Source organism: Perognathus longimembris, chromosome 2 (genome assembly GCF_023159225.1).
Source record: "Perognathus longimembris pacificus isolate PPM17 chromosome 2, ASM2315922v1, whole genome shotgun sequence".
NCBI classification, from domain to species: Eukaryota; Metazoa; Chordata; class Mammalia; order Rodentia; family Heteromyidae; genus Perognathus; species Perognathus longimembris.
In genome coordinates this window covers 118,068,653-118,090,328 of record NC_063162.1, presented here as the reverse complement: position 1 = coordinate 118,090,328, position 21,676 = coordinate 118,068,653, and the positions used below count along the sequence as shown (strand labels likewise).

Sequence of the window (21,676 nt, the reverse complement as noted above, 5' to 3'; positions counted from 1 at the left end):
CAGGGAATGTCACAAGAAGCTTCCCTTGGGCTGGATGATTAACTGAGAAGGGGGTTCTGATCATGGAAGGGTCAACCTTCAGAACATTGCTCAATGTCCAATTTTTGAGCTCACATCCTAGGAATGCTCACTGTGTACCTGTTGGCTTGAGGAATACCAGATTGCTGTAACGTATGGCTTCCAGAGTGGAAGCATTGAGCCAGAAAAAAATCTTGCAGATGAAACAAAATCTCTATTCAGCAAGAGACCATTCAATCCAAATATCAGTATGCTGCCTGAGATGAAGGTTAATTCCCCAAGAGTCCCTCTAATTAATGAATCCTATCCTGCTAGGCAGTAGAGATGTTTTAAGAAAAATCTGTTCACACATGGGTTTGTTTTCCAGCTGGTAGCAAGCTATCAGACCACGAGAATGGTGTCACCTGTCACAGCTTCCTACACTGGTCCTCCTGTATCTCAGAGGAGCTGATTCATGGTGGATGCTGACTCACAGGCCAGACTTTTTGATGGCCAATGTTGTTTCCACCTGTTGACTATTATTTCTCCTCATGGCATTCTGTGTTAAACTGTTCTAAATAGTACAAACGTATTACATCAAAGTTGAAATATTTAGGTCTAAAAATCATTCCCAGTCTTACTACAGGGGAGCATCTACTCAACACTTTTTCATGTGGTTGTTTAGTAGATTTCTAACAACAGTTAGAAACAGCATTTTAAAGTTAACAGGATTTTGAAGTCTGAGTATTTTATTCTAAGAAGTTTTCTTTGGTTCAATCATCCTCGTAAATATTATTTGGACACCAGAAATTGTTTCACCATTAATCCTATGGTTATGTAATATATATCATAATATATAGTTGTTTTTTTCTTTTATAGACCATTACTTCCTTACCCATTTTTCTGTTGTGTCACACTAATGATTATGAGATTGGTTGTTTAGGAAATCTCTGATTCAGATTCCACTTGAGGCCATTGCTATTATTCTAATACTTGTTTTTTGCCCATGGTTAGTAGTTAACAAATATGAGTTTTCTTCCTTGGGAGATATATTAATATTGAATCCAAACACTTCTAATTGTTTTATTGTGTAAATTCTTTCTATTTTTTATCCCTGGTTTTAGGAGTACTGGCATTCTCTTTTTTTTTTTTGTTTTTTTTTTTTTTTTTTTGGCCAGTCCTGGGCCTTGGACTCAGGGCCTGAGCACTGTCCCTGGCTTCTTCCCGCTCAAGGCTAGCACTCTGCCACTTGAGCCACAGCGCCGCTTCTGGCCGTTTTCTGTATATGTGGTGCTGGGGAATTGAACCTAGGGCCTCGTGTATCCGAGGCAGGCACTCTTGCCACTAGGCTATATCCCCAGCCCCATGTACTGGCATTCTGATCCCATGGCTTTAGTTTCTTTATGTTGTTGAGTCAGTTATATTGGATTATTCTTATCAAATGTAGAACTAAGCATGGAACCTAAAGAAGTGTGTTCTTCCTCAATTGGTGCACACTAGAATTTTATATGGTGCTTATAATTGCTAATACCTTATAAAATCCAAGTTTAGAGGAATGAGGACTCTGTACCTGGATTTTAATATCCCTGTATTCTAATTCCAGCAGTAGAAGGACCATAATTTGAAGTTACCATTTGGCTAGTAGACCTTACTAAATCTTTAGTAAATGTCAAGATACTCATCGTAATCAGACTTTTGCCTTAAAAACTAATTAAATCTGGAGATGACTTCTAACAGGAGGCAAATATTACAGTAACAATTATGTTCTGCAACAGGAAATGAGTTCTAAATGAATCTTAACATTCTACTTGACACATCACTATGTTTAAGTGTATTGCAGATGTCATCGAATGGTGCAGGGGAGGAAAATGAACTTGATTTGACAGGTAGGTGTTCCAAGTACTATTATCTACAACTGTCTGTGTTGATTGACAGCACACACATTACCTCTTAACAGGCATTGTACTCAGTTGCATCAGATATAAGTGTATGGCATTTTTTACTGAATATTTGAAACTGTTTTACTTAGTAATATTAATTTCACACAGACTTTCAGCCACAGTTGGAAGGTACTTAATGGAAAATAAGCCAAAAGTTTCTACAAACATTTTTGAAGCAAAACTAGGTCAACAAATGATATATAGCTTGAGTATTATGTATTCTGAGTAAGGCAAATGTTTAATAATGCATACAAGTACATTTCCCACATTACAGGTATAGAAGCTGAAACAGAAGGCTCTGAAGCTCAAGGTTACAAGAAGAGCCAGAATTGGAACTCAGATCTCTTGGATCCTTGTTCTCTGCTCTTCACATCCCACCAAATTACTTTCTATTGATTTATTTTTAACGTAATTTCTATCTAATGAGAGGCCACTTCTATGTAATGGCCAGTGTAGATATATATTTACATTGGAAAGAACATTGGAGCAAGGAATTTTAGTCAATATTTTCTTTTGGAAAACCAAACATGCTTTATTTCATTTTTTCACAATTTATTTAAACATCTCACATATACAAAATAGGTACAATTTAACTTTTTCTGCTGGTCTAGGAAACAAAACTTCTTTGGAACCATGGAAGAGAATGAAAACGGCAAAGAACAGATGCTGAGTCTAAAGAAGAGGACAACTTTGGGTAGATGATCTGCTTACTATTAGTTGGGGGTAAGATGGGAAATATGGATGATAAATCAATTTTTCTTAAAAAAAAAAAAACACCACACAGTACAACTCAATACGGAGAAGTATTCTTCTCAAATTCTTCAAGCACCATGGACATCCTTCAAGTATCTGAAATACTGTTAACTAGCACCTTTGCATTATGAACAAAACAAGTACCTCAGTTCATGTCTGTCTAGGCCAGCACCTGATGAGGTGGATCACACTCACAGGAAAGTGTTTGAGGTAGTGTAAACCTTTGGAAGTTGGGGTTTTAAACTTCCCTCTGTGGAAGATATTCAGAAGCCACAAGTGGTGCGAATGTTCATGGTTTTTATTTTTCAATTTTTATTTTGATTTTCTTACAAAGGTTGACATTTTCCACAACAGGTGTAAATGTTGAAAAAATTCCAAATCTTTGGGGGAGGGGGAGAGGGAGAGGGTGTTAATGAAATTGTATTGCACAATGCTCTGATCAATCTCTCTTCTCTGTTGCCCACAATCTAAGCAAGGAAGATGTGCAGAAGAAATGGAAGAATTCAGCTTTCAGTTAAAAAAGAAGACAAAGAAGAAATGGCAAAGAAAAAGTTTTTTTTTCAGATTTTTTTGAATTTTAATTTAGGTTGAGTTCATTTATTTGAAACAGACTGGGCCAACGTCCACTTTGAATTCTTGGTCAGTACCACCAATGTCCAAAGGTGCAATATCAAGGAATGGCAGGCGAGATGGCTTGTTTGTTTTGTATTCAATGATTGTCTTTCCCCATTCGTTGGTCTTTTTCTGTTAAAAAAAGAAAAGAAAGAAAAGACATGAAGTAGCTATCTCTATACCTGCTGGACATCTGAACCTTAGATTTTGTAAGAACCACTTTTTGGCATGTTCATGTCATTCTAAACATGGGTGTTCTACAATTTGTTGAGGTTCATCCTTGGAACTATAGGATCAAAAGTGTCTTTCAGAGGGGTTTTCACCCAGTCTGTTTTAAATATGCAACACACATTCCAAATGACTTATTTCTCCAGTATCATTTTGTGAATTGCTGGGTGTCTGTGAGTGTATTTGTATTTGAGGAAGTTGGGAGTGTATTCAGTATTGTTATTAGTAAATTTTAAATTTTCCTTTATTTATAGCATGTTGCAGAGATTATGCTTTGTATTTCTCCAGTATCATTTTTAGTTTTATGTGTGTGTGTATGTGTGTGTGTGTGTGTGTGTGTGTGTGTGTGTGTGTGTGTGTTTGGTTACATGGGATTGGGTGAGATGCAGTACTGCTATTAGTGAACTTTAATTATTTTATACTTATAAAACAGTGCAGGGAATATTTTACGTATTATTACTGTATAAAGGAAAAAAAACACACCAAGACAAAAAGGGATACCAGATCAATATATAACATAAATACATAAAATTATAACTTAAAGCTTAGAGGTTTTTTTAGTGTTTTTTTTTTTTTTTGCCAGTCCTGGGGCTTGGACTCAGGGCCTGAGCACTGTCCCTGGCTTCTTTTTTTTTTTTGCTCAAGGCTAGCACTCTGCCACTTGAGCCACAGCGCCACTTCTGGCCATTTTCTGTATATGTGGTGCTGGGGAATCAAACCCAGGGCCTCATGTATATAAGGCAGGCACTCTTGCCACTAGGCCATATCCCCAGCCCCAAAGCTTAGAGTTTTTAAACCTCAAGAAAATTTAAATTCTAGGTATTGGTTATCATTAAAAAAATGAACAACGAATTCATGACAATATCTGACAAGCATTCCTGGAATTTACCAGAGAACTTTTAGATGAATTTAAACAAATATACTCAAGGGATCAAGTTAGATGTCTCATTTGTCTGTTCACCTAATGGTCTAAGTGCGATGGAGAAATCCATCCTACTTCCCAAATAAATGTCCTACCACTATTTTACTATTACTTACCGAGCAGCCATCTACAAGAACAGTGTAAGTGAATCTGCTGTTGCCCTCAGCAACAAGCTCAACATCATTGGAGCCCTGCAGAATGACAGCCTTATCTAGGCTGCCAGTCTCCTCCTCCAGGTATGCGATGCTGTTCTTGCAGTGGTAGGTAATGTTTTGGGAGGCACGGTTGGCCAGCAGGCGCATGAAGGCAAGTTGAGTAGCCATTTCCTTAGAGGTCACTCCTTCTACATTATATTCAAACTATAGAGAAAAGATGGAAAGCGAGTTAAGTGAAGAAAGATTCACATACTGACAGTTAAATTTTCTTTTTAAATGAGTGTGAATAGGAATCATAGACTCAAATGAAAGTCTTACAGAAAAAAAGTATTTTTTAAAAGAAACTCCACTCATTTGTCTCCGAAGTATTGGTTACTTTGATGGACATAAGCTCCACCAGGCTTTAAGCAAGGTCATCTGAACAAGGCACTTGTTTTGGTTAAGTGTTGATATATATGCAGATTTGGTAGAATAAAAGAGTGATAGGACAGACATTCAGACATCTTTCCTTTTTGGTATTTACGTAATTTTTCTGAATTAAAGTAGGTATTCAATGTTGTAGAAAAAGGATGGATTAAAAATTCAGAAAAGCTGCTCACGTTCCAAAAATGCATATATGCATGGCTGAGGGCTATATGCTGGCCAGTTCACCTTTAAAATGAATGACATTAGCCTGTTTCTTCAATGATTATCAATGAAGTCAAATTTGAATATTAAATTTGAGTAATATAAATGTGTCCACTCAGTCATCTATCAATATTCAATCTAAGACAGAATTGGAACCCAAGGAACAGCAGGTTCTTTTAATCAGCCCATTTTGATAAGGGATTCAAACTCATGTAATTAAAAAGCAAATCACCCCCGAGAAATAGAATTTAGTAGAAGAAAGAATATTTGTAGGGCTGCTCACCTGGCTGCCACCATTGATAGTTTCTCCTAACCAGACGTGCTTCTTGGCAGCAGAGCTCCTGTACCAGTGCTTGGCTTGGATGTTTTCAGGCTGGGCCTGGATGCAGGTTTCACCAGAAGAGAAATCACAGAAGACTTTGATGGCATCCATAGTACATCCTTGATTAGGGTCAATCCAGTAGTAACCTTTCCAGGAAACAAGATACAACTCATAAGCTTCTCACTAAGCAGAAAATAAATTCTAATAACAACCAAGGATGCTTAGTCCTATAAATAACATTTTGAACACAGTTATATTTGCTATTTAATTACTACTGGGAAAAGAGTGGCTAATTTTTTAAGACGAGATAGTTTTTTTTTGCTTCTCTTTCAGGCAAATTTGGATATTTATCACAAAAAATGGCAAAATACATGTTGAGGCAAGGTTGGGAATGGGTATGAGTTGGGAGAAGAAAGTGATGCTTTATTAATTATGTAATGTAGTTTTTGGGCAGATACATCTGCATTGGAAATGTAAGTAGGGATTGATTTTGGAAATTTCAACTTGTGAGAAGGGTCATCCTTGTTTGGAGATCTTTCACCTACCACTGGTCCACTCAGGGTGGCTGAGTCTAAGGTCACGGCAGGTACGAGCCGGATTCTTCCTGGAGCCTTCTGGAGTAAGAAGGGTCTCAATCTGGTTATTGAGGGATTTCAGAGTAGCATCAACTTCATAGTCCTTGGGTCTGAGAGAAGGTTGTGAGCGAGGCTGGTCAGCCCTATAGAAGTCTCCTTCATAACCAAAGTCATAGCCACCACCGCTTATGCCAGGAGGGCCAGGGGGGCCAGGAGGACCAGGAGGACCCTGCGAAGGTAAGAGTGGAAGGGGAGCATCTTTTAATCATGTTATAATAAGAGAAGGATCACTGGCGGAGGGTTTTCAATTGAGTTTCACACAGAAGTATGTTTGGATAAATGAAGAAGAACCAAGTTCATGGAATAAATAACTTCTCAGGTACACTTACAGGAAAGGGTTTTTTTTTGTTTGTTTGTTTGTTTTAAAGCCTATTGCCCACTGACAATTTTCAGATATCTTTGGATATATATTGAGGTAGAACCAACATTCCCTTTGTTTAGTTGGAATAAATGCTTTGGTGAGATACATTATTTTCCCAAATTATACTTACAGCAGGACCTTGACTACCCTGACTGCCTCGAACACCAGCAGGTCCGACAGCACCAGGATGTCCAGAGCGGCCATCTTTGCCAACAGGGCCTGTAGGACCAGCAGGGCCCTAAGGAACAAGGATACCAAGTACATGTGAGAGAGGGCTCCCTGCTCATGTCATTTCATATTTCAAAATGGAACTGTCTTTTGAATTCACCTACCCTGGGACCAGCAGGGCCCACAGCACCGGGAGCACCTTGATCACCATGTGGACCCTTTAAAGCGAGAACAGAAAGAGAAAAATCATGCTTTCTGAACACGTGTCAATGGATAGATTAGTTTTTCCTTTCACATTGAATAGAAAACATTAGTTTCAATGGACTCTGGATTGAGAAAATTGAAAATGTAAAGTGGGGCTCTTTTCTCTCATTATATCTATTATATTCAATTATTTTTTCACAGCTATTTCAACAGTGAAATATTAGTCATCCTTCTAATGATATTTATTTTAAGTGGGGTTGAAAGATATTGTTACCAGGAGATTTTAATACATCTTTTCTCTCCTTTAACTCTTGCCTTTTTATGTTGGTAGGTAGTAGTGTTATCTCAGAGAAAGATGGGAGTTAGCCAGAGAATGGAAACTTGATATGAGGCAGGATATATTAGAACAATAGCAGTGAAATATCTCAAGATGTGAGCTGAAGGTCACTGAGGTCAGAAAATAGGAAGGATGACCAACTCTTGCTTACCGCAAGGCCTGGAAGACCTTGTAACCCGCTGTGTCCCTTATGGCCAGGAGCACCTCTCTGCCCTTTGTCACCAACCTCTCCCTTTTCACCCCGAATGCCTTGAGGGCCCTGTAAGGAAAGGAAAGGATAGAGAGAACATTTCTTTGGTCATTTATTTATTTCATTATTTAATGACACCCCTCCAAAAATGCTGTCCAATCATTTCATTTGCCAGACATGAGCTCTCTCCTTGTAGCCTTAGTATCGCTATCAGAGAAAGGGTTTGAATCTTACAATTATTTAATGCAAATAAGCCTAATAAGAAAAGCCTTAAGATCCATCAAGTTATCTGTATCAATTTTCACTCTGGATGAAATGATTTTTAAAAAAAATATGGAATCTATCCTCAGAAGGCTAAACATAGAGCTCCCCTATGACCCAGCAGCCCCACTTTTGGGCATCTACCCAAAGGACCACAAACAAGAACACACTAAAGCCACCAGCACAACAATGTTCATCGCAGCACAATTTGTCATAGCTAAAATATGGAACCAACCCAGATGCCCCTCAGTAGATGAATGGATCAGGAAAATGTGGTACATATACACAATGGAATTTTATGCCTCTATCAGAAAGAATGACATTGCCTCATTCATAAGGAAATGGAAGGACTTAGAAAAATTATACTAAGTGAAGTGAGCCAGACCCAAAGAAACATGGACTCTATGGTCTTCCTCATAGGGAATAATTAGCCCAGGTTTAGGATAGTCACAGCAAAGGATAACAAGAGCCTAATAGCTATGCCTCTATGAATGCATAAGATAATGCTAAGTGAAATGAACTCCATGTTATGGAAACAAGTGATATATCACTGTTGTAATTACTTTCAACATGCCATGTGAAACTGTAGCTTCTATTGTTGATGATCCTCTTGTATCTCCTTCCTGTGGTTGTACCTACCCTATCATTGTATATTATCTGAATACATTGGAAACTGTATATACTGGTATTAGAACTAGGAAAGTGAAAAGGAATACCAAAATTGAGAGACACAGCATAAAAAGACAAACGACTACAAAAGCAACACTTGCAAAACTGTTTGTACAACTGAACAACTCATGGGGGGGAGAGTAAAAGGGGGAGGGAGGAATGAGGGAAGAGGTAACAAACAGTACAAGAAATGTATCCAATGCCTAACATAAGAAACTGTAACCTCTCTGTACATCACTTTGACAATAAGAAAAAAATAATTCAAAGTAATAGGATGAACAAACATTTGACAACCATAAAATATGGAATCTAGCCTGTACATTATATATTTTCTATGCATTTATATCTATTTATCACCTATCAATATAATAGATGTTGAGATTGATTTTCCTTAAGTAATAATTTGTAAGAAATCTTCACCATGTACGTACACTAGGGCCCCGTGGACCTACAGCACCAGCAGGACCAACAACACCAGCAGGACCCTGTGAATTGGGAAAGAAAAACAGAAATTAATTAGCTAGTTCCAGAGCCTTCTTCCTGTGCCCCCGACATTTATTTCTTTCTTTTTTTTTTTTTTTTTTGCCAGTCCTGGGGCTTAGACTCAGGGCCTGAGCACTGTCCCTGGCTTTTTTTTTGCTCAAGGCTAGCACTCTGCCATTTGAGCCACAGCGCCACTTTTGGCTGTTTTCTGTATATGTGGTGCTGGGGAATTGAACCCAGGGCCTCATGTACACAAGGCAAGCACTCTTGCCACTAGGCCATATCCCCAGCCCCACCCCCTGACATTTCTAAGAGTGAAGTCAGAGGTGAAGCCTGTGAGATGATAGCTCAAAGGGACTGATACTGACAGACTTACAGGTTCACCACGGTTTCCATGTTTGCCAGCAGGACCCACGGAGCCTTGAGGACCAGGTGCACCTACAGTGCCAGTGGGACCGATGTTGCCAGGGTAACCACGGTCTCCCTACCGAAGATGAAATGAAGCTTAGCATCAATCTGCCTGTATTTTAATCACTATTAAATTAAAGAAAGATGAAGAAGTGTGCTGACCTTGGGTCCATGTTGCCCATCACGACCTGGGGGACCATCGCTTCCAGGATTGCCCTATGAAGACAGCATGTGAATTAAGTCAGTGCTCAGAGATAACCCCTTTCAGACTGCTAAAAAAGAGCAAGAACCTGCTCTGTTAGATTTCCTTTTGAGAGATAGTTTACACATTTGGATTCATATATAAAAATATTTGGTTAAAAGGCTCCAGCCCAAGTAACTTTTCTTATGTTTAATGCTAAGAGAGGTCATTGTTGCAGATGAGACTTGCAACATGAGAATCTCAGTTTCATTTAATTGTTCAAGTGTTAGACTCACATCACGGCCAGCTTCCCCGGGAGCACCATTGACTCCAGGATTGCCCACAGCACCAGGGGGACCACGTGCCCCAGGAGGGCCAGCAATGCCCAGAGGACCAGGTTCACCCTAAAAAGGCAGAAAAGAAGAAATAACAGCGCTCTCCTTAGATAGAACTCTAGCCTCACCCTCCCAAAACAATCCCCCCAGGAAATTTTAGTTTACAGAGGGAAAGAATATGGAAGGGGAAACAGGCTGCACTGTGGCAGGATGCATAGCGTTCCTTTCTATTTACTTAAAGGGTCAGTTGTGCGGTTATGGGAACATTGTACAGGGAAGTTTGTGACATTTGAGCTGAATGTATAAACTTCCTAGAGGTGATAGCAATGGGATGGTTTCTAGATGTTGTCACATGTAAAGTTAAATGAAATGATTCAGAACTTCCAGTTTCATTCTTCAGGATGATGCCAGCATTTCTTATTGCAGAGAAGTCAGTGCAATTAAAGCTTATATCATTCTTAAGTGTGTAGAAGGAACAAAAATCATCCTGCATAATGTTAAGCTGCTTTATCTTTATAGTGTGTGTCTAAGTAAGGTGGTATTAAAGCTTCTTAGATAAGTGACATATGATCTGTATAAAGAAAATGCCTTGAATAAAAAAATCTTAAGTGAAGTTATTCAGTGATCAATCTGTCACATTTGAAGTGGCAGCTTTTAAGATCTTTTATTATGCTAATGAGAATCAGAATGATGTCAAACACTCACCAGAGAACCAGAAATACCTGGCAGACCACGTTCACCTCGAGAGCCAGGGAGACCCAAAATACCAGGAGCGCCAAGAAGTCCCTGAGGACCTGGGGTGCCAGGAGGTCCCTAAAGATGAGTGAAAATACTGAGAATCACTACTAAGACCCTAAGTAGTAACACAGCTTTACTTGAGGATTATGGGACTGAGCTGTCCTCAGTTTAAAGAAAGGTTAGTGACCTTCTACCATTGGGGCACATGCTTGTACATCTTTCCTTTAGTTGTATCTGCGCAGGTAAACATTTTTGTATATGCTTCTTCCTTGAGGTCAATAGTACAATACTGTGTGTGTGTGTGTGTGTGTGTGTGTGTGTGTGTGTGTATCTGAGATTAGTAAAGTCTTTAGGGGGAATGGGATTAAGTTTTTTTAGATTCTAAACAGGAAAGCAAATTTTGAGCGTGACCTCTAAGGTCTAATAAAGGCACCTTCCAGAAGAGCAATAACACTGGACAAGACATGTTTAAGTAATTAGTAGCTTACTGAGATGATTAACATATAGCACAATGGCCACACAAGAATAGGACTCTATTTGAATCTTGGAGCCTTAAGTGACCTCAACAGTTTGAAGGGCTGATGTGATAAAAGTTGAGTTCCTTTGTTTATTATTATCCCATCACTCCTATGATGTACTTTCTGAGCATCTGCTAATGCCACAGAACCCTACTATGCACTAGACAGATTTCATGTTTCAACTGAGCTCTACTTGAGGGCCTGCAATATGTATCAACAAATATATGCTGTTTGAGAATTGATAGAGGGGTATTATTATTATTTGGGGCCTAGGTGATGTCCCAGAACTTTTGTGCTTAAGGCCAGTGCTCTACCACTTGAATCACAGCTCCAGTTCTGGATTTTTTGTGGTTAATTGGGGATAGGAGTCTCGTGGAATTTCTTGCCCATACTGTCTTTGAACTGTGATCCTTAGATCTCAGCTTCCTGAGTAGCTAGGATTACAGGTGTGAGCTACGGGTACCTGACAGGAGAGGTATTATTTTAACTCAATGTAAGGTGTTAAGAAAAAGGAGTTTGAAATCACTTACAGCAGTACCAGGCTCTCCAGAGGGACCTTTCTCACCAGTAAAGCCAGGGGGACCAGATGCACCTGTTTCTCCAGTTCGGCCAACTGGACCTTGGTCACCACGAGGACCACGAACCCCTTCTTTACCAGCAGCACCAGGGGGACCAGGAGGGCCAGTAATACCCTGTGAGCAAATATGCATAGTCATTTACTCCCTATTCATTATTATGGACCTGGAAATGTGAAACAGAGGTTGTAGATGTTAAGATGCAAAAACTGTGATACAGCAAAACAATACCCCAGCAATTTGGGGGAAGGTTTAGATTTTTTTTTAAACCATTCTCATGGAAAGAAAATAACTTTTGCCTTACTCCCAAGGTGGTGAATAGTTGAGAAAATAGTGAATATGAATTGTTGAGTCAGATTCTTTGGCCATTTTCAATGGGAAAAAGCAATGTCAAGCCACTGGCACCCAGCATATTGGACTCAGAACTATGAGGAGACAGATGAGTTTTAAGTAAATGTGACTTTGGATTTCTTTTTGAGCAAAGCCAACATTGACATTTGTTTACAATTGAAGAATCACATATGCTCTCAACTTGGTTTAATTAAATGCCTACAGGGAATGAAGATTTTTCTGTTATGAACCTCTAAAAGGATTTCAAGAAATCAACATCTTTGCTACTTTTTTCCCCTGAAACCTTAACCAGAAGACTTAAACCTTGGTAATTAATTAAATTCTCTTGAGTCCTGACAGGAGAGTCTGAATCAGAATTAAATTAGAGGCCAAACCACCTTTAAATTCAGGAACAATTATACCTCAACAACAGAGGCAGAATGTTAGCCATAAAGGGTAATTGGATATAGAAATATCTGATATGTGACTAAAACCGCTCTGTTTTTTTTTTTAGACAGAGACATCAATGCCTCTGAAAGGGGACTGGTGTTTGCATGAATTAAAGCCTTTTAATCTGATCGTATAAAATGCAATTTGTGATGATTTTTGCCTCCATGATTTAGAAAAAAATTGATTTTAGACCCGGAAAGTAATAGCAAATAATAGCCAGTGTATCACAGAGAGTTTCTTACTAGTTTCTGACCAGAGGCTAGCTCTTTTAGCTGAGTAAATGAAGACCTATGGAGTGTCCTACTTACACTGGGTCCAGGGGGACCTGTCCGTCCAGCAGCACCAGGGAAACCATTCATACCCTGAGAACCAAGCACATTACAATTCTCTTGTTAAACCAACTCTAAAGATCTGTATATGATGGAAACCTCTTTGAGAAATCTTCATATGATTAACATGGACTAATGAATAGGTAGCATGCATAGCTTCCGCTTGGTATTATTAACCCCTTCTCCATATGTCTTCCTTCTCAGCAACTATAAGGCCCATATTGTACATTAAGGTTTTGATAGACTTTTTAATTTTTTTTAGCTCAGCAATGTAGGCATCTTTCTTTTTGTTTTAATTTAATTAACTGGGGCTTGGACTCAGGGCCTGAGCACTATCCCTGGCTTCTTTTTGCTCAAGGCTAGCACTCTGCCATTTGAGCCACAATGGCACTTCTAGCTATTTTCTGTATATGTGGTGCTGGGGAATTGAACCCAGGGCTTCATGTATAAGAGGCAAGCACTCTTGCCACTAGGCTATATCCTCAGCCTTTGATAGACTTTTTTGAAGGATGTTTATAAGAGCAATATAAGACACTACATATTTCACTTATGCTCATTTAAGTATACATATGAATACGTACACTTAAGTAGAAATAACCATCCTAACTACTTGGCTGGGTGCTAGGGAAATGGACACTATCCACAGAGGAAGCTACAACAATGACCTAGAGTATTAAGGCCCTTCCGTGGGCAGAAAATATTAGTGGAGTTCACTCCCAGGGATCTCTGGGTCTTTAGAGAGTTCATTTAATAGTACTGGATGCAAAGGCAAGGACTTGCTTGGCCAGGCTGAAGAAGTAGGACACCCACAAAAGTATATGTGGCACTAAGGAGATGTTGTATTTACTTCAGAATTAAGCTGCCTGGAGTTGACTTTAGATATATTATCTCAGTCAAGGTGGTAATAGCATATACTGTGCTAATTTGAATTTGGGATTAAATTAACAGCCAAGTAGCTGACCTTGGATACAGGATTAGAATTGCTCTGATTAAAATGAACTCGAATCTCGGGAATCTCTTTCCTGTTGTTCAAATTTACCAAAAATCTCAAGTTTCAAATTGTCCCCGTCACATTCTAAAGAAGAGTGATAAGAGTCCACTGTAAATACTCACAGGGGGACCGCCATCACCACGACCTCCAACAGGACCAGGGGGGCCATTTGGACCCTAAATGCAAATAAAAAGATAGCGTCAAATCTTTCTCTCTCTCTTCTCCCCTCCGCCATGCGCACACAACAGGCGCACACAAGCTCTTATAAATGTCACTCTTTTTATTAAAAGAACTATTCTCATATCCATTAGAAGGACATTCAGCAATGAAAAATTGATTATATCATATAAAATAAATGTTCTACTTCAATATACCTACCCTGTCAATATTCAAGAACAAAAATAAGATAATATCTATATACATTGTGAAGTACAGATGTTAATTAAAAAACAGTCTATAATATTGCTGGAATACAGTGGGCACTAATTGATATGAGTGAAATTATAAAATCTAGGGGAAATTACAAGTGCTGTGTTAAACAACACAGAATTCACTTACAGATGGGCCAGCAGCTCCGACAGGTCCCGAGGGACCAACAACACCATTTTCACCCTTAGGACCTTTGGATCCCCTCTCTCCTTTAGCACCAGGTTGACCAGCAGCACCCTGTTGGAAAGGAACAGTTAATAGCTCTGACAGTCTCACTCATTCTGCCTCCCAACTTGTGATATCAACAGATTAAACTTCATTATATGATACTCACAGCAGGACCAGCGAATCCATTGGGACCAGCAGGACCAACCTCACCACGTTCACCCTACGGAGGAAAAGGGATTTAAGATGTCTTAGCAAATCTTAAGTTCATAACTGTCTATGAGTCCCGAGATTTGAATGTCAACATAATATCGATTTCTACTTACAGGGCTACCTCGAGGACCAGCAGGGCCAGCAGGGCCAGCAGAACCAGCTTCACCCTATAATGGGACCAAAGATGTGTTTGTGAATGTGTTTTTCACAGGTGCACCATGAGTGGAAGGAACAGAGAACAGCAGTAGACAGTGAGCTACTGTTGGAGTTAGCAGTTGTCATGGAAGAGATAACTAATGGACATCCTAGAGTAAAATGAAGTGGATTCTTACTCTGTATTGCTGTATTCATTTTAACGGTTCAAGTGGTATTGGTTGCACAGTTGCAGACCACTATAAATCAGTACCCACAATACCAGGAGGACATTTTAATTTTTAGATGGACATAGGACTGATCTATTTGCTGCAATCTTTTCAGTACGATAAATAAGGCATATTTTAAATGGACTGTTGGATGTGAAATGGGCATGCTATGTATTTTATTGATTTCCTTAAATAATTGAAGGCTTTGAGAAGGCTTAGTGCATTAGTATATTGTTAATGGGCAACAGGGAAAGTCTTTAAAACAAATGAAGGGATTAAAGTATAGATCAGATGGCTAGCACATTTATAAGATAGGAAGGAGAACTTTAAACACATAGCATTTGTTTCCTGTCGCCCTACCACAACAGCTAGGTTTTTAAGTATGTGGATGTTCTACCGAGCTGTAAAAATGAATTGCTGGGGCAGGAACGTTTAGTCAGTGCTGCCAGCTCAAGAAAGATACAACTCTGTGAAAATGCATACTTACTCGGTCACCTGTAGCTCCAGCAGGACCGGGGGCACCTACAGCACCGGGAGCACCCTAATGTCAAAAAGGAAATGTGTTTTATTAACAACTCTTCACTCAATCAAAAGTGAACTTGTCATTCTCTGCTGTTAGGCATATCCAGTGATTGAACAGTTGTATTACACATGTTACTTGAACATCAAGAAGGCTTTCGATACATTTCAGTTTCAGTTGTCAAAAAGCTACAATAATCAAGATTTATTTTAAAATAAGATGGAGGATAAAAAAAACACAACTCCAGTGATAAAGGTTGTAAGAATGTGTAAGGTAGGAACAGAGTGGAGGTTAGGGAGAGGGGAACTCTTGTAAAAGTCTCTGTGAAATAGCAAATGAGTAGTGGTGTTTGGGATCATAAAACTGGGTGATTCAAGAAAAAGATTATTGGGCTGGGGATATAGCCTAGCGGCAAGAGTGCCTGCCTCGGATACACGAGGCCCTAGGTTCGATTCCCCAGCACCACGTATACAGAAAACGGCCAGAAGCGGCGCTGTGGCTCAAGTTGCAGAGTGCTAGCCTTGAGCGGGAAGAAGCCAGGGACAGTGCTCAGGCCCTGAGTCCAAGGCCCAGGACTGGCCAAAAAAAAAAAAAAAAAAAAAGAAAAAGATTATTAGGAATCAGCTACAGGGAGACGTGAAAAGACAGAACCTAATCAGACTGTGGCCTGGAAATATCAGGATGCTAGACCCTTGAGTAAGGTAATTATACTTAGATAGTATAGCTTTGTCACTGCCTTGGCATTACAGCTAATCTTTAAGTCTGCTCTTAGATAAAATTCCTAAGACATACATGTGAATAGCTGTAGTACCTTGTTAGGGATTTTGGCTTTTTTTTTTTTTTTTTTAAAGAGAAACATTGTGTCTTTAAGCTCCCTTACCACTTAAAAACAATCATTATGTTCTATTAAATTTTGAGCTTTGGGTCTGCAGTTTGTAAATGGTATATTTAAAACTATGGAAGGTATTAAATTCAGGATGGGATTTTCCAAGGAATATGCCTAATTGAATTTTTTTCTGTTGGAACATGTAAAATAATATTATTAATGATCCCCAAAGGAATGGAATACTGTTTTACTAAACTTGAATTCCTCTCCTCCACCCTTCTTTTTTTTTAACGGTTCTATGCTGGAAACTATCAATTCAAATGAAGGAAAATGTTAAGAAACAAAGATCTATATACAAACTGATAAATCAATAAAATTTTACTCACACGCGCACCATCTCTGCCTGGGGTACCGATTTCACCTCTGAGACCGGTTTCACCCTGAAAGTATAAAGCAAGAGCAACTTTGGAGGGACCAATTTTTAAAATCGGAATTTGTTGGAGATGTTTTTCAGTTTTTCTTTTCAGAGGATGTTATGATGCTGTCATTTAAGACTGAGTGATTTTCATAGGCGGTTAAGTGAGGGGAGAAAAAAGCAAGGTCCTCTCCAGCTTATGGTTGAACTTTTTTTTTTTTCCTACTTCTCATACATCCTTCTGATGCATAATCAAGCAAGGTACAGATTCATGTGGACAGAATTGTGAGGCAACATCATAACGGGCTGCGGTGCCTGATCACTTTTATGGCATAACGAATGCAGCAGCACGCTTGACAGCTGTTCGATATAGCTTCTTCCCATTAATTAGGGCAGGATGAGGCATTATTGTTAGTGGCATTAAAATGAGCCTCATGTATTACTCAACACCATCTGCTTGCATGAAATTCCATGGTAGCAAGAAATTTTGCCAGATTAGTGAGTTTAGAAGTGTGTAGGTGTTTGGTGGCAGAGAGAAAAGTGATAGATAGATGTCAAAATGCTACCAGACCACCTGCCAAGCATTGTAAAAAAAATTGTTCAAGCCTTTATTGCTCGAGGTCATCAACTACGTTTATGGTGTCCAGTACTGGAAGGGTACCTTTTCTCCTTTGGCTCCAGGTATGCCAGCAGCACCTCTCTCTCCTGGGAGTCCACCAGGGCCAGATGCGCCAGCATTGCCAGGAGCACCAACTGCACCGGCTTCACCCTTGAATCAAATACATGTGCAATCAATTATTTCAGTAGCAAAAGAGGAAAGTGAAGATTCAACCTCTTGGATTTCCAATTTAAACATTTAATAGGTAACATTCTTGCTTGCTTAGTGACACAAGAGAGGGCCATTGAGAGGAGAAAGAATATAATAAGGCAATGCTCTTAATGACAGGATAACTAAAGAAAAGAGGGGAGTGGGAGTGGGTGACTGCAATTCTTCTTTAACCTGTTCCCAATCCTCTTAAGGAAGAAAGTTGTGGGAAAAGGAGAGACTAGGACAATGGGAAGCTGAGCTTGAAAAGCTTTGCCCACTATCCCTTTTATTGGATAGGTCTCTTAGCCCAGGCAAGAAACATGGAACAAAACCTCTTCAACTGGGGAAATGTTTGTGTTTTAGTCTACTTAAGAATGGAGTCTATAGTTTCCATTTTTATATAACTCCTACAATTCTATGTACTTAAAACTTGTCTATTGGCTCCTGAGATGAATAGATCCCTTGGAAAATACCATCTAACACCACCATATTTCCTTTCTCATTTCTTCTCTGCCTCTTATCTTGCTTTATTATTTTTTCTTTTTAATGCCCTTCCACATACTACAATAGCTTCATGTACCTACTTTTCACATTCTTTGCCTGGAAGGTATGAATCAGAAGTAATATGATTTGCTTTCTTTTATTGTGGTTTAAGTAATCCATTTTTTCAGACATGGATAATTCCATCTATTTTAAAATTAAAACTATAGATTCTATGGTGGAACACCATAGAAGTTTTAAGACATGTTGTGAAGGTAAATGTAGTGCCCAGTTAATTTTCATTACTCTTATGTGGTGGGATGTGAAGAGGGTAAAAGTTGAATCTTTAAAATAATGACTAAATATACAGGATGGTTCTAGAGTCAAATCAAGGTTTACACCATGTAATGAAAAAAGAGGTGAAACTGACACTAATTACTAATTCATCCTTGTTTGTAGAACACTCTCCGCCTCCCCATTATACTTTTCTTCTTTTGAAATAGTTTTGAAATAGGTACCCTAGAGTAAGCAGTAAAATGCTGTTTAGTGATGTGAAGATCATCACAGAACTGGAAACAATTGAAATCTGTTCTGGGATACATGAGTCATCCCGCCAATCTATATATAGAACACAAAGTTTTACCTTGTTTCCATCAGGACCTGGGGGTCCAGAAGGACCTCGGCTTCCAATTGGACCGGAAGGACCAGCAGCACCACTTTCTCCTGGGGGACCACGTTCCCCCTGTAAAGGAGAAATGATAACTCATTGACAATGTTTTATACCCTGTGGTCCATGCATTAGCTCTGATTCTTCCATATTTTCAGCAAATTAAAATTTCCTTTGTAATGTATCCACTGATAAAATGAAGAGATGGGGAAGAGATAGATAATCCCTAAGATCTCAGTTCAAAATTCTGGGGCTACAACACCCAACATATGGTTCTTCTAGAGCATAATTATTCAGAAAAAAAAATTTTACTTAAAAAATCCTGTTTACTATAATAGATCCACAGGTAAAAATAAATGTCTGTTATGCACTCTGGTTAAAGGAGAAGACTGTGGCATTTTAGTTAGATCACAGGTATAGGTAAGATTATATCCTTATACTTTAAATAGTGCAATAATGTTACGACACTTATAATATTCAACAGGGGACTTACCTCTAGATTTGCATCTATAAGTATATATTGCCTATATAAGTAGAACATAACACTCTTTGGTCCAGAATATTTGTCAAACAGATCCACATTGCAACTGTATCAAAGGACCTCTCAATAGCTTGTGGGTCCATGGTACTATGGCTTATGAAATGAACTTTGGGCTTCCTAGGTATGTAGTGCCCAGTACCACATTAACTGCAACCCTTAAATTATGCCAATTATGCTATTAGACACAGACAAAAAATATCTTTTTATTTATCAAAGTTGACTCATGAGTTCAGCTTTAGGCTTTGTGCATCAACATGCATTGCAAAAATTTGACTTTAAACCCTAGGAAGGTATTATTTTCCCGTAGTTTAAGCTGAGCAGTGACTCAAATATGTAATACTTGTTTGTGTAAGTCCCTGATGTGACACATATATTAATTCACTTATACTTCTTGTATCATGTGGTTACTGAATAAGAAATATGCGCAACAAAGCAAAAAAAAGTGTGCTATTTAGGTACCTAATATTGCCTACAGATCAAGTTTGATTGCAGGAGTGGGTTAGGATCATATTGTAAGGACAGTCATTAGTAACTTCCTTTTAAAAAACAGATTGCTAGAACTTTATGAAAATTAAGTAGCACTTACTCTTGGACCAGCAGGGCCAGGGAGACCAAATTCACCAGGAAGACCCTAAGGCAAAACACAAACACAAATAAAGCATGAAATACATTGTATGATCTCTAAATTTATTTGTAATTATGATATTTAAAAGGTTGTGAAAGACTGGAATAAACCTACAGGGTCTCTCCCTATATAAGTGCTTAAAAATATAGGCACCTAAGAACAACAGAACTTTTAGTTGTCTAGGGAAGGTACAAGAAGAGAAATGCATTGATATCAAAGATGGATCTGTGCTAGAACTTGGTACCAGCAAATTTACACTTTCAATTTTGCAGCATTATCTTTAAAAAAAAAGTGACAAAGCAGACTATTGCCTTCGATAATGTGATAAATAGTAATGAACAAAATCAGACATTGCCTGTTTTTAGTTATATAGCAGACTGCCTTCTTAACAGAAATTCATATTCTTCTGTATATAACCTAGTTAATTGTATACTCAAGTGTATCTCTTTTATTACTGACCAGCTGTCTCCTTAATGTGCCCCAATGTTGACAAAGAAGACCAGGCCACAGAATGGAACTAAATGGAGACACATTCATCACTATTACAGAGAAAATGACTCCGAACTCATGCTCTGTTTGTGGAGAACAGTGTTACGTTTGAATGCCAAGATAAACATTAAAAGCAATTTTTCAGAGTCTGGTTTGATAGAAAATCAGTGCATTTATGTTTTCGCTATGGAGAAGGAAATAATTTGTATTTTAATATTACCAAGAACAAAACAAAAAGTAAAGCTATTTATGAAATGTGCATCAATAGAGTTTACTTTCATAATGTGATGTTTCATTCCATCCATTAAACAAAGTAATTGGAAGTAAAATAAGTAACTTGTTTTATTGTCTCCCTCAGCGTCAACTATCACTAATATATGAAATTTCCCTTTGCATATTGGAATGGCACTTGCAGTAACTCATTAAACAGAAGGAAATTCTCAAATTTAAGTGGATTCATTGTCACTTGGTTTACTCACCCTTTCTCCTGGTTTGCCAACTTCTCCAGCTGTACCTGAGGGACCCGGCAGACCCTACATGAAAAAACATACAAATCTCAATCTTATTGTCATGAGTAGGGCATTTGCTCATAATCAGATTTAAGGGGGGAATGACTTAACATCAATCTGAGCACCATCATGAATTCCACAAGTTTCTTTTGACAAAATGCATCCTTTAAATCTGGCAAGTGGATGTCCTGAAGTTATTTATCACCCTAATGTGTTTGGATAGGTCTAGACCATTTGTCTCCATGTTTTTGAATAATAACAAGATCCATATTATCAACTGTCTCTGTGCTTGGAAATTTAGCATAATGATTAGAGGTTGCTAAGTCACATGATCAGGTATATAGGTAAGAATTCAAGTTCCCACATACATATCAAGAGACAGAGACCAGTCATTTCCTGCCTGTGAAGCAGGAGATGTTTCTCTCTTGTGTTTCTATATGTCTCTATCTTCTTAACTAAACTCCTTGCTAAACATAAAACAAAAGTAAAAAGAAAAATCGCCTTTGCTTCAGTTCTGAAGCCATGTTTGGTGGCACAAGGGAGAAGGATACAGTGAGTTGTGGTGGAGAGTCTGGGTATGGTTAGTATCTTGAATGTGTGTGGCTCACCTGGAAGCCTGGAGGGCCAGCAGGACCCTGTTCCCCTTTGCCACCTTGGACACCCTGAAAGTAACAAGACAGAGAGCATAAGTATCAACTTGGAGCCAGGTTCCTGCTAGTTAGAAAATGGGGATAGTTGTTTCCAGGGACTAGATACCTTCCAGTGTAGAAAGGCTTAGGAGTGGGAGAAATACTCACTTGGGGTCCGGGAGGTCCCTGAGCACCATTGTTTCCATCAGGACCAGGAGCACCCTAAAAATGTTTAATAGAAAATTTGATGGTTACATGAGGGCCAAACAGGTTAAGATG

At 38.8% G+C, this 21,676-nt stretch overlaps 1 protein-coding gene across 1 annotated transcript in view; it reads right to left on the bottom strand.

Moving 5' to 3' along the window:
- Positions 1 to 2,986: 2,986 nt before the first annotated feature.
- The window catches only part of Col1a2 (collagen type I alpha 2 chain), a 37,231-nt gene continuing 18,541 nt past the window's right edge, over positions 2,987 to 21,676 (bottom strand). The window contains exons 27-52 of the mRNA XM_048340042.1: positions 21,566 to 21,619; positions 21,377 to 21,430; positions 20,739 to 20,792; positions 19,732 to 19,776; positions 18,581 to 18,679; positions 17,311 to 17,418; positions 16,621 to 16,674; positions 15,376 to 15,429; positions 14,640 to 14,693; positions 14,483 to 14,536; positions 14,278 to 14,385; positions 13,842 to 13,895; positions 12,708 to 12,761; positions 11,575 to 11,736; positions 10,494 to 10,601; positions 9,750 to 9,857; positions 9,435 to 9,488; positions 9,241 to 9,348; positions 8,813 to 8,866; positions 7,413 to 7,520; positions 6,885 to 6,938; positions 6,683 to 6,790; positions 6,102 to 6,360; positions 5,518 to 5,702; positions 4,569 to 4,811; positions 2,987 to 3,434 (exon numbers count right to left, since the gene is read on the bottom strand). Of these exons, the coding sequence (XP_048195999.1) occupies positions 3,288 to 3,434; positions 4,569 to 4,811; positions 5,518 to 5,702; positions 6,102 to 6,360; positions 6,683 to 6,790; positions 6,885 to 6,938; positions 7,413 to 7,520; positions 8,813 to 8,866; positions 9,241 to 9,348; positions 9,435 to 9,488; positions 9,750 to 9,857; positions 10,494 to 10,601; positions 11,575 to 11,736; positions 12,708 to 12,761; positions 13,842 to 13,895; positions 14,278 to 14,385; positions 14,483 to 14,536; positions 14,640 to 14,693; positions 15,376 to 15,429; positions 16,621 to 16,674; positions 17,311 to 17,418; positions 18,581 to 18,679; positions 19,732 to 19,776; positions 20,739 to 20,792; positions 21,377 to 21,430; positions 21,566 to 21,619 (2,544 nt within the window). The 3' untranslated portion in view covers positions 2,987 to 3,287. The remainder of the gene's footprint in view (positions 3,435 to 4,568; positions 4,812 to 5,517; positions 5,703 to 6,101; positions 6,361 to 6,682; positions 6,791 to 6,884; positions 6,939 to 7,412; positions 7,521 to 8,812; positions 8,867 to 9,240; positions 9,349 to 9,434; positions 9,489 to 9,749; positions 9,858 to 10,493; positions 10,602 to 11,574; positions 11,737 to 12,707; positions 12,762 to 13,841; positions 13,896 to 14,277; positions 14,386 to 14,482; positions 14,537 to 14,639; positions 14,694 to 15,375; positions 15,430 to 16,620; positions 16,675 to 17,310; positions 17,419 to 18,580; positions 18,680 to 19,731; positions 19,777 to 20,738; positions 20,793 to 21,376; positions 21,431 to 21,565; positions 21,620 to 21,676) is intronic.